Source organism: Suricata suricatta, chromosome 2 (genome assembly GCF_006229205.1).
Source record: "Suricata suricatta isolate VVHF042 chromosome 2, meerkat_22Aug2017_6uvM2_HiC, whole genome shotgun sequence".
Classification (NCBI taxonomy): domain Eukaryota; kingdom Metazoa; phylum Chordata; class Mammalia; order Carnivora; family Herpestidae; genus Suricata; species Suricata suricatta.
This window is the reverse complement of record NC_043701.1, coordinates 161,492,943-161,505,525: the sequence shown is the minus strand read 5'-3', so window position 1 is coordinate 161,505,525 and position 12,583 is coordinate 161,492,943. Positions and strand designations below refer to the sequence as shown.

Genomic DNA, 12,583 nt, shown 5'->3' with positions numbered 1-12,583 from the left:
AAGAAACAAACCTCTTTACAAAATATCAAAAAGAATAAAATACTTAGGGATAAATTTAACCAAGGAAATGAAAGATCTATATATTGCAAACTATAAAACACTGATGAAGGAAATTGAAGAAGATACAAATAAGTGCAAAAATATCCCATATTCATTAATTGGAATAATTAATATTGTTAAAATGTCCATGCTACTCAACACAATATACAGATTCAATGCAATGCTTATTATAATTCCAATGGCATTTTTCATAAAAATGGAAAATATAATCTCAAAATTTATATAGAACCACAAAAGACCCTGAAAAGCTAAATTGTGAGGGAGAAGAACAAAGCTGGAGGCATCACACTTCCTGATTTCAAACTATATTATAAAGCTACAGTAATCAAAACAGTATGGTATTGGCATAAAGACATATATAGAGATCAATAGAATAAAATAGTGTAGAAATAAACCTATACACATAGGGTCAAATAATTTTCAACAAAAAATGCCAAGAATACACAATGGGGAAAAAGATAAATGGTGTTGGGAAAATTGGGTATCCACAAACAAAAGAATTAAACTGGACCCTTATCTCACACCATATATAAGAAATCAACTCAAAGTGGTTTAAAGACTTAAACTGAAGACCTGAAACTATAAAACCCCTGGAATAAAACCTAGGAAAAAAACCTTGACTTTGGTCTTGACGATGATTTTTTTGGATATGATCCCAAAAGCACAGGCAACAAAAGAAAAAATAAACAAGTAGAACCACATTAAACAAAAAGGTTTCTGCACAGCAAAAGAAACAACAAAATAAAAAGGCAACCTAAGGAATGGGAGGAAATATTTGCAAACCATCTATCTGATAAGGGGTTAACATCCAAAATACGTAAGAAACTCTTACAACTCAATAGCAAGAAAATAATGAGTAACTCAGTTTAAAAATGTAGGATCATTTTTCGAAAGACGACACACAAATGGCCAACAAGTACATGAAAAGTATTCAACATCACACAAGGAAATGCAAATCAAAACCACAATAAGATATCACCTCACATCTATCAGGATGTTTCTTATCAAAAAGACAGATAACAAATATTGATGAGGGAACTCTTGCACACTGTTGATGAGAATGAAAATTGATTGGTACAGCAATTTTAGAGAACAATATGGAGGATCTTCAAACAATTAAAAATAGAACTGCCGTATGATTCTCACATCTGGGAATATATCCAAAAGAAATGAAATCTCTATCTTCAAGAGATATCTGCACCACCTGATGCTTCATTTCTCAGCCCATTCTTCCACATTCTGTTTTACTATATGGCCATCCATCCAGTCCCTCCTGCTTTCCCCTCCCTTGACAGTTTAATAATTTAATAAGTACTGAGCCCCAGGGTGAGGGTCTGGGGCTTTGATCTCAACTCTGGGAAAACCAGAGCAGCCTTGGCCTGTCCCAGCTGATTTATGGCCACCTGTCATGGTTTGTGTGTGAATGCCAGGAGCAAAGAGCCACCTGAGAAAGAATGGCTAGATCAGGACTGAAGGCCTCTGGTGTGCGGGCTAGCAGAAGCCAGATGCATATCTCACCCCAGGCGCCAGGGCCCTGCCTCTACCCACCCGGGAGCCACCTGTGACAGGCAGAGGGAATATTAATTATTGATGGTGTCCCAGGTGGTAGAGATGGAGTTAAGAGCCCAGGGCCAGCCACGCCCCCTCGCCTATTTCTCCTCCTGGCTCTAGGACCTCAAGGATTGGGTGGGACACAGCACTCAAGGGAACAGCCACACGTCACACGCACACTCCTGAACTCCAAAGAGACCCACCCTCCCTGTGTATTCAAGCTCTTCCAAGCCAGATCCCCACTGCCCTAGAAGTCAAAATCCCCAGAGACGTGTCCACACAAGCAGCTCCTCTACGTCTCCCCCTCCACCGCTAAATCTTCTAGCTGACATCAATCTATTTGCCTCACTGCTCACTGCCCCACTCTGGCAGAAGCCACGCCTGTCTCCTCCCTTGGAGGTATGCTGCAGCCTCCTGCCTGGCCCTGCCCAGCCCCTCTCTTGCACCAGAATTTTCTAAGACATCTAAGTGATTCTGTCACTCTGCCATTTAAAGCCCTTCAACAATTCCCCTATGGACAGCACATAGCACAGCGGGGTCAAGCATTCATCCTCCTCAGCTGTCCCTCTGGAGTTTACTTTTGCCAACTCTGGAGACCATTAGCACCCTCCCTGCAAGGTCAGAACCTTGAGTCCACTATACCACCTGGTCCAACCCCGCTGTAGGACCCTGGGCGAGTCACTTCCCCTCTCTGAGACTGAGAACCCCAGACCTGGGGTGAGAAAGAATGTAGGACAAAACAATCCTTATTGTGTACTGGGCTCTGGTGTTCCAAGTCAGGGGCACTGGTCCTTCCACCAGCCTCACATACACATTTATCTGACCACCTGCCAGGCCTCTCTCCTCAGGGAAAATGTGTTCAAAGGAGCATTTGCTGGGAAGATCAGGGAAAGAAAAACAAAGGAATAGAAAGCAGACCTGGAGGAGAAAAGGGCTCCTTCTGTCAACAGGGACTGATGTCTGAATTAAATAAGGGTGGGCCATGAGAACAAGGGCAGACATGCGCCAGTATTCACCTCTCAGTCTTCATACCCAGTGCCAAGAGGGCACCAACACATGAAATCAGTGAGCTGGAGCGTAGCTGAAGTTTTACTTACTCTGATCAAGGCAAAGCGCCTCCTCCCCTGTTCTCAGACGCACCTGGATGGATACCTCCGCTGGGGCGCGCACAGGCCCTAGGCTGGCCCGTCTTTCCGCAGATGCCAGGGAGAGGCCAGGGCAAGCCACGGGGGAAAGATGAAGGTGAAAGCCAGGAGCATGTGGAAGGGCTGCCACCCTTATCACAAGACATCACCCCTTCCTGGCAATCCTCTCCCTTTTTGTTGTCCCCTCCCCCACCTCGGGAGCAGCCGGGATGGCATTCTGGGGCAACAGAGGCTGAGAAGGCGACACAAATAAGCCAGGAGTCAGACTTTCCTCTCCCTCTCCCTTCATCCCAGGAAGAACCCTCCTCTTCCTGCTCCAGCCCACCACAGACAGCCTTTGTGACCGCGGAAGAGAGGCAAGGCAGTGATCTCTTAATGATTTTCTGCTGAGAAAGTTTCTTGGCCCAGAGGGTTGGGATATCATCGGCCTGGGATCATCCCCTCCATACTTAGCAGGAACCAACTCTAAACTCCACCTCGAGCAGAGGCCTAGGCCCTGTCCTAGGCCCCCTGACGGGAACACCCTTCACAGCTGCTCCCCACACCCAGCTCAATGCTCTCAATCAGGAGCAGTAATGCCGCCTTTGGGGTGCTTTTAAAAATATGGGAGATCTTAACTTTGGAGAGCAGATGGTTACCAGAGGGGAGGTGGGTGGAGGGGTGGGTGGAATAGGTGAAGGGGATTAAGATACGCTTATCTTGATGAGCACTGAGTAATTATAGAATTGTTGAATCACTCTATTGTACACCTGAAACTAATATAACACTGCATCTTAACTACACTGTAATTAAAAGAAAAGAAAAACATGGGAAAGCTTTTTTTTTTTTTTTTTAATGTCACAATGACATTGAAGGTTGCCAGGGGCATTGAACAGGCAGGGGTCAGGGATGCTAAATGAATAGTTCTACACCAAACATGCCAGGAGTACCCTTCTAGGAACATAAAGCCAAGCCCTACTCATCTGCAGATCACTTCCCTAGAGAAACCTTTCCAGACCTGCAGAGCCAGGGCAAGTTCCCTGAGGGTAGCTCCCCAGTCTTCTCTTTCACAGCCCTCTTCCAAACAAAACGGGTAACTAAAGAAATAGTTAACAGAGTAGTTAAAGTAATGCTCTGGCCTCAAGGACTGGGAGCATAACTCCGCCCCTTAAGTGAGGGCTGAACGTGGGGACTAGCTTGCAAAGACTGCAATATGGAAACAGGAGAAAAGCAGAACTTTAACTTTACAATGAAGAAACCAGACAAGCACTGCCTCAGCCGAGTGGTCAAGGTCAACATCACCAGTGACAGGTCATGTGGCTTGCATGCACCATTGATACATGATGGAAATGGCACTTCACCTCTGCGGTTATCTCTCCAAAACCTATACAGCACTCTAATCGTGAGAAGAACATCACACAAATCCCAAGAGAGGGACAGTCTACAAGATACTTAACCAGTAATCCTCACAACTGTCAAGGTCATCAAAGGAAAGCATGGGAAATTGTCAAAACTGAGAGGAGCCTAAGAAAACATGACCACTAAATATATAACATGGTACCTAAAAATATAATGTGATATCCTGGACGGGATCCTGGTACAAAAATAGAATGCTGGGAAAACTAAGGAAATCTGAACGAAGTAGAGGCATTAGTTAATAACAATGTATCAATATTGGTTCATTACTGGTCACCGATTTTCTTTTCTTTTTAATTTTTTTAATGCTTTTTATTTATTCTTGAGAGACAGAGAGAGACAGTATGAGCAGGGGAGGGTCAGAGAGAGAAGGAGATACAGAATCTGAAGCAGGCTCCAGACTCTGAGCTAGCTGTCAGCACAAAGCCTGACGCGGACCTGGAACCCACGAACCGTGAGATCATGACCTGAGCCGAAGCCGGACGCTTAACCCACTGAGCCACCCAGGCACCCCACTGGTCACCAATTTTCCACACTAAGGTTAAGATGTTAATAGTGGGGGAAACCAGAAAGGGAGTATCTGGAAACTCCATTATTTTGCAATAATTCTGTACATCTAAAACTGTTCTAAACAAAACAGTTACAGGCATACCTCATTTTATGGTGCTTCACTTCATTGTTCTTTGCAGATATTAAGGGGGTTTTTTTGTTTGTTTGTTTTTTTAACAAATTGAAGATTTGTGACAACCCTGCTTCGGGCAAGTCTCCCAGTGCCATTTTCCAACAGTATTTGCTCACTTTGTGTCTCTGTGTCACATTTTGGTAATTCTTGCAACAACATTTCAAAACTTATTATTATTATTATATTTATTATGGTGATCTGTGATCAGTTATTGTTTTGGGGGCCCACATAAGACAGCAAACTTGATCAATGCTGTGTGTGATGAATGCTCCACCCACCAGCTAGCCCACACCCATCCCCCTCTCCTCAGCCCTCTCTATTTCCTGAGACACAGAAATATGGAAATTAGGCCAACCTTTAACCCTGCATTGGCCTCTAAGCACTCAAGGCAAGGAAGAGTCTGGCATCTCTCCTTTTAAATCAAAAGCTAGAAGTGATTACCCTCCATGAGGAAGGCGGGAGTCAGGGGAAAGGTTGTTCCAAGCAGTTAGCCAAGCTGTAAATGCAAAAGAAAAGGTCTTGAAGGAAATTAAAAGTGCTACTCCAGTGAACACATGAATGACGGGAAAGCAAAACAGCCTTGTTGCTGAGATGGAGAATGTTTTGGTGGTCTGAACAGAAAATCAAAACAGCCACAACATTTTCTTAAGCCAAAGGCTCATCCGGAGCAAGGCCCTAACTCTCTGTGAGTCTATGAAGGCTGAGAGAGGGGAGGAAGCTGCAGGAGAATGACTAAAGCTAGCAGAGGTTGGTTCATGAGGTTTAGGGAAAAGGAGCCGTCCCCACAACATATAAATGTAAGGTAAAGCAGCAAGTGCTGATGTATAAGCTGCAGCAAATTATCCAGAACGTCTAGGTGAGATAATCCATGAAGGTGGCTAGCTACACTTAACAGATTTTCAATGTAGATGAAACAGCCTTCTATTCAAAGATGCCATCTAGGACTTCCATAGCTAGAGAGGAGAAGTCAGTGCCTGATTTCAGAGCTTCAAAGGACAGACTAACTCTGTTGGGAACTAATGCAACTGGTGACTTGAAGTGGAAGACATTGTTCACTTGCCATTCTGGAAATCTTAGGGCCCTTGAGAATTATGCTCCATCTACTCTGCCAGTGCGCTACCACCGGAACAACAAAGCCTAGATGGCAGCACATCTGTTTAACACATGGGTTACTGAAAAAAATGCCTTTCAAAATATTAGTGCTCATTGACAATGCACGTGGTCGCTGAAGAGCTCTGATGGAGATGGACAATGAGATTAATGTTGTTTCCATGCCTACTAACACAACATCCGTTCTGCAGCCCATGGGTCTAAGGAGTCCTTTCAACTTTCAAGTCTTACTATTTAAGAAATACATTTCATAAGGGGATAACTGCACAGATCATGATTCCTCTGACAGATCTGGGCAAAGTCCACTGAAAACCGTCTGGAAAGGATTCACCATTCTAGATGCCATTAAGAACACTCGTCAATCATGGAAAGAGGTCAAAATATCAACATTATCAGGAGTTTGGAACAAGGTGATTCCAACTCTCGTGAATGGCTGTGAGGGCTTCAACACTTCAGGGGATGACATCACTGCAGATGTGGTGGAGACAGCGAGAGAACTAGATTGGAAGTAGAGCCTCAACGTGGGACTGAGGTGCTGCAATCTTGTGATAAAACCGTAACAGATGAGGGGCGGCTGCTTACGGATGAGCAAAGCGGTTCCTTGAGATGCTGTGAAGACTACAGAAATGACAACAAAGGATTTGGAGTATTACATAAACTTAGCTGATACAGCAACAGCAAGGTTTGAGAGGACCGAGTCCAATTTTGAAAGCATGTCTCCTGTGGGTAAAATGCTATCAAATAGCATCACATGCTGCAGAGAATTCGTTCGTGAAAGGAGGAGTCCATTGATGCAGGAAACTTCACCACTGTCTTATTTTAAGAAAATGCCACAGCCACCCCAGCCTTCAACACCCACCACCCGGATCAGTCCGTAGTCATCAACATCGAGGCAAGGACACCCACCAGCAAGAACACAACTCGCTGAAATCTCAGATAATGGTTAGCACTTTTTAGCAATAAAGTGTTTTTAATTAAGGAATGTACACTGGTTTCTGTAGATGTAATGCCACTGCATACTTAGTGGACTACAGTATGGTATAAACATAATGTTTATACGCACTAGGTAACAAAAAGATTCATTTGACTCTTTTTATTGTAATATTTACTTTATTGCAGAGATCTGGAACAGAACCAGTAATATCTCCTAAGTATGCCTGTATTAAAGAGAGAGAGAGAAAAAGAGAGAGCAGTAGCTCCAAAATCAGAAAGATTCTGGCCAGAATCCAGGCCCCACTTCAAAGCAGCCATATGACCTTGGGCAAGTTACTTAACCTCTCTATGCTTTGGTTTATCCATCCATAAATGGGGTTAATAATCATACTCACTTCACAAGGTTGTTCTAAAAATCAAATGAGATAATAGGTGTAAAGACCCTCGCATGGGCTCCAGCACAGAGCCTGTTAGTAGTTATTATCATATTCCAATTCATTTTGGTTTGCTTGTCATTTTTCTTCCCATCTGCCTCCCCACTGGAGGGGAGGCTTCGTGGCAGTGAGCCCTCATCTGTCTTGTATGCCACTGTATCCTCACGCCTAGGAGAGTGTCTGGCCTGTCGTCCATGCTTAGTCTGCATTTGTTAAACAACAGAATGAGCTCCTCCCAGCAGAGCATCCCTGGAGCCCCAACTCTCACCCTAGAATTTCAGTTCCAGAACTAATGCAGTGCCCGGCCTACCCCCAATTGCAGCTAGAGCAGAGAGAAAGCCAAGGCCTCCCACCTGCCTGCCAGTGATTCCATCTATTTCCTTCTCCTCCTCTCCTAGACCTTCTTTTCTCTCTGCCCGGCCCCCCACAGGCATCAGCACCTGCTCATTTCCCAAAGCAGCAGGATCCGGGTAATGACCTCTGATAAGCATCTTTTAATAAACCCTGTAGCTGGATCTGTCATCCAGAAACTATATTCTCTCCTCTTCCCACCCTCACCCCCATCTCTTCCCACTTCCTGGGTTGGCCCATTAGTGCCACTGGTGTCCGCCCCCCCCCCCCCCCCCCCCCCCCCCCCCCCGCCGTCCCCTGGGCCTCTGGACTCTGGCTCGCTGGGGAATGGCCAACAGGCAGCCTAGTAAGCTTGACCCTCCCTAGAGGCTTTATTCTCAGCAGCCTGGCCCAGCTCCGCCTGTGCCACCCTGCCTGACCGCTGGCCTGTCCACTTCCCTCCATCCCCATAGGCAGGTTTCTCAGGCGTTACCAAGGAGACCACTTGCATCCTGCCCAGGGTTGCCAAAGCAACCAGTTCAGTGAGAAGCAGCCCCTAAGCCTCTAGCCCTTGGGAGAGTCACAGACCAAATGGAAATAGGCCTGGGCAGCTGGCACACCAGGACAGAGGCATTCCTGGCATCCCCTGGGCAGTACCCAGCTCCTGCCCTACTTCCTCCCCCCTCCTCCTCCCTCTTGCTCTTGCCTATCCGGCCTCCATCTTGGCCTCTGTGATTCAGAACCAAAGCCTGACCCTCAATGTACATATCTTGGAAGTGATCACATGCCACCCCAGAGGGTCAGGGAAAACAAGGCCCCAATATGCAAAATTTCCCCCAAGACCAATTTTTCTCCCTCATGGGCTCTGATGTTCTGGAGAGAAATCCCAGCCTCACCACTTCCTAGGTCGATGTTTCTGGGCAGCATTCTTAGCCAAGCGTTCAGGGGAGGGGGTAATGGGGAGTGACTGCTTACTGGATTCAGGCTTTGCTTTTGAGGTGATGAAAATGTTCTGGAACTAGACAGAGGTGGTGGTTGCACAACATCGTAAATGTACTAAATATCACTGAATTGCATGCTCTCAAGTGTTAAAGTGGTGAATTTTATGTAAATTTTACCACAATTTAAAAGAAGATGGGAAGTGGCCCATCCAATCCTCATCTATGGGAGACCCCTGGGGCTGAGTAGCCCTCCCCAAAGGTTTTCCTGGTTACCTTACCATCAACACTTAGAACCAAGCAGGCAGGCACTCAGAAAGAGCTGGGAAAAGAGGAAGATCTTTAGTCTCTGTATTTGTCTCCAGGAAGCTGGAGGCCCCTGTGCCTGTAACTGAGAACACACACACACTTACTGACTCCCACCTCCCTGCCTTTGCTGTCTGCTTCTTCCCCAATCCTCCTCCCCACTCCCTAGCACTCCTGGTGCACCCCTTATCATCTATCCAATTTCTGCCATTCCCCCATGTCTGGCTCATAGTCCTCCTGGTCCCCCACCTGGGATTTTAGTGGTCCAGACAAGCACTTGGCCCCATCCCCTCCCTCAGCCTTGCCTTTCCAAGTCAATCTTCAGCTTGTGAATGTGCAGGGATGTCAGGAGCCCTCACCTCAAGGTATGGCATCTTTGTAACTGTCTGTTGGTCCTAAGCCCAGAACTATGCTTTGGATCTCTCCCCTGGACGCCCCTAGACCAACACTGTTCAGACCCCAGTGGGAATCACCAACAGCAAGGTGAAGTTAGTGTGTCTCCAGGGAGAACCCCAAAGTCTACCACCCAACAGGTGATGGACAAGCCTCATTTCATGTCAGCCTGACAGCCAGACCAATCTTAGATCTCCACTGTGTCCCAGGGTCCCTATTATGCCAGACCCCTTCCAGCTGTTTTAATTAAAATAGGGAGAAATCAATAGGGGTTGCAATTACAGAAGGAGAGGGGGAAAAAAATAAACAAAGACGGATTCCCCACCCCTAGCAAATTACTGGATGGACATTGATACGAATTACAGCTGAATTCAGGATGGGTACAGAAGCAATCCGAGCAGAAGTCTGGGTGAATAGGCTTAGAATCAGAGTCAGTACTGAGGTCAATACCAATACAGTTGGAATGGAATTCTGGACGACCACGGATGTATCAGAGAAGACTACTAGGCCAATACTGTTTTAGTTTGAAGAGAATTTGGAGTAGACACTAAAACAAAGACAGCTTTATTAGGGTGGGAGAAGTCAGGATCAGTGGACCCTGGACAAAGGACAAAGGACACTCATAGGTGGCTGTCATGGGCATACTCCATCCAATCTTTCATCTCAGGCTTGGAAGGAGCAGAATGAAAATGCTCATGGCCACCTCCAGGAGGTGTGTAGGTAGGGACAGGAGAGTGGATTCTGGTAAATCAAGCCTGAAAGGAGACGGGTAGAGAGAAGGAGACAGCTAGGGAGAGAATTTCACCACCATTTAGTCCCATGGAAGAAGAATTGATCCCTACAAACCAGAGAGACAGCATAAGTGGGGTTTCCCAGGCTGGGGAAGTCATACAGAGGAGAAGGTTAGAGTGGGGGAAGGGAAGTGAGAGGATCCTAGACCCTCTCCTGTCCATTCCCTCCCTTGCTGAAGACTCCAGTCACCAAGATCTCACATCCCCACAATCCCAAACTTTAGGTAAAAAGAGGTATAATTACTGGAGCCTTCTTTGAGCTCCCCTAAGGTCAAGGATGGAGCAGGCCAGCCTTCTTTGGGACAGTTTGTAAGCCATTTAACTCCAAGTCAACTCACTAGCCCAGCTACCCTGCCCTTAAAGGGTTCAGCCTGGCTTTACCATGTTCTGTTGACTGATGCACCGAGTAACTTCCCTCCATTCTTCTCCCTTGCGAGGGAGGACATTGAACGAGAGGATGTCCACGGTTTCCTCTGTCATTAAGAATCTTTTTTCAATGCTCATAAGTAGTGGTTATATGTTAATACTGATAGCTTATTCCTGATGATAAAAAAATAATACTTGCTTATTGTAGAACTTTTTTAAAATAGCAAAATATTTTAAAAAAAAAAGAAAAGAAAAAAATCTTATGTGATCCCATTACCCAGAGAAAACCAATACTACCCTTTGGGAAACTTTCTTTCCAGAATTGTTTGATTATTTTTTTGTATTCACATTTTTTTAAACAAAACCTCATGGTCCATACAACTTTGTATCCTGCTTTTTTCAACTGTCCTTATGCTGCACTGATCATTTTCCCAAATCAAATATTCTTCAAAAATACTATTTTATAGATTGCATAATACTCCACCAAGAGGACATGCCATGATTATGGGGCATTTAGGTTGTTTTTCTAGTATAAATACGACTGTGGTGAACATCCTAACCTAATGCATAAGTATCTCCATTTTGCTAGGATCGACTCCTCTAAGGGTAATCACACGGCCAATGAACACGTTACTTTAAAAACTCTTGACATGTACCACCATATTAATTTCCAGAGAGACACAACAAACCCACTGATTTTCCCAAACCAAGTGAGAGTGGAAGTTCTGGAATGGTTGGAGCTAGAACACAGGATGATGCTCCCATCCCTCCTCCTCTCCCCCAGTCTGGAAGGTTAACTGTCCAGCAAAAGAGAGGACAGAGTTCAAAGTCAGGAGATACAGGTGTGCAGCCTAGTTCTGCTTCTTGCTGGCCTCAGGAACCTAAAACAAGCATTGGTTCTCCTCAACTGTCAAATTGGTATGATTCGCTTTGCTGACTACCCAGAGCAGTTTCCTCGCTCACATGAAAAGGTGTTTGTGAAAGTTCTTTGTCAACTTTAATGTTTTGTCAAGGGGTATTACTATATCCTTCTCATCACCCAAGGGGCTGAGGAAGTGGGTTGTTCTGTGGAGAAGGCTAAGGGCTTCCCTTCCTGGCTCTTAGCCATCAGAATGCACAGGACAAGTGCTGGCTGGTTCTGAAGGTGATAGAAAAGAGGCTTCCTGAAGGGAATCACTGGGGTCTGAGGGCTTAGGAAGACATGCTGTGTCTTGCAAGGGTCAGAGAAAGCAGTGGAGGCTGTAGGGCTGAGGGCTGGGCCTAAGGCTTCCGTGGTGGTGCTGGGGATTGAGATCACAAACACCTTCTGGATAAATGTTCCTCCATTTCAAGGCTCCCAGCCTCTCCTGTCTAGGGTTCTGAATAGACATTTGGCCTTTGGAGGAACCAGAAACCAAGCTGAGTCAGTGGATGCAAAAGTCAACAGCTGCAGAGCTCTGGCCCCTTCTTCAAGCTGCTAGAAGTCAGCCCTGGAGCTTTATGACCCTCCAATGGTAGACGCAACTAGTGCCTCCAGCGTGACCTCTGCAGCCCTGGGCAGATGCGAAAGAAGACTGTGATGCTTCCCTTGAGAAGCACAGCTGGCCGGCCGGAGCATCCTGCCACACTCCTCTACCCACTGGGCAAATGTCCTTCCTCGCTTCCGCACGCTAGCCTAGCATCATGGCCTGAGTTAACTCCAGTGACGTTCCCAGCGCTGGCAGGAAAAACTGCGCAGACCCCCCGGAACGCCATCCTTCCGGGTTTGCAACATCACCACCGGCAGCCCCCCACTCGCGGCCCACCCCCAGGGCCAGATGCGCACCTCGCGTCTCCAAATGCACACAACAGGTGGCACCTGCTCGTCCTCCCCAACAACACCTCTCCACCTCTCCCTGCCCCTCCACCTGCCACCCAATCCTCCGGGCGGCGCCCGGCTCGGCGGAGCCTTTCTTACCTTTAAGGGTCTGGGGGTGGCCCCGCGGCGCCCGGCTCGGGTTTCCTCGGGGCAGAGAGGGGATACTGGAGAAGTTGTTACCCATGGCATCCGGCCCCGGGGGGTTCGGCACTCGCGGGGGGTAGGCGACGCCGGGCTGGAGCGGAGGTAGGGTATGCGAGGGTGTGCGCGCGCGGGCGCGCGCCGCCGGGGGAGGGCCCTGCCGGGGCTGCG

At 46.8% G+C, this 12,583-nt stretch overlaps 1 protein-coding gene across 1 annotated transcript in view; it reads right to left on the bottom strand.

Annotated features, from left to right (window-relative positions):
* NEURL1 (neuralized E3 ubiquitin protein ligase 1) overlaps positions 1-12,577 on the bottom strand; it is an 84,208-nt gene extending 71,631 nt beyond the window's left edge. Inside the window, exon 1 of the mRNA XM_029932519.1 lies at positions 12,371-12,577. Within this exon, the coding sequence (XP_029788379.1) occupies positions 12,371-12,455 (85 nt within the window). The 5' untranslated portion in view covers positions 12,456-12,577. The remainder of the gene's footprint in view (positions 1-12,370) is intronic.
* Between the last annotated feature and the right edge of the window lie 6 nt (positions 12,578-12,583).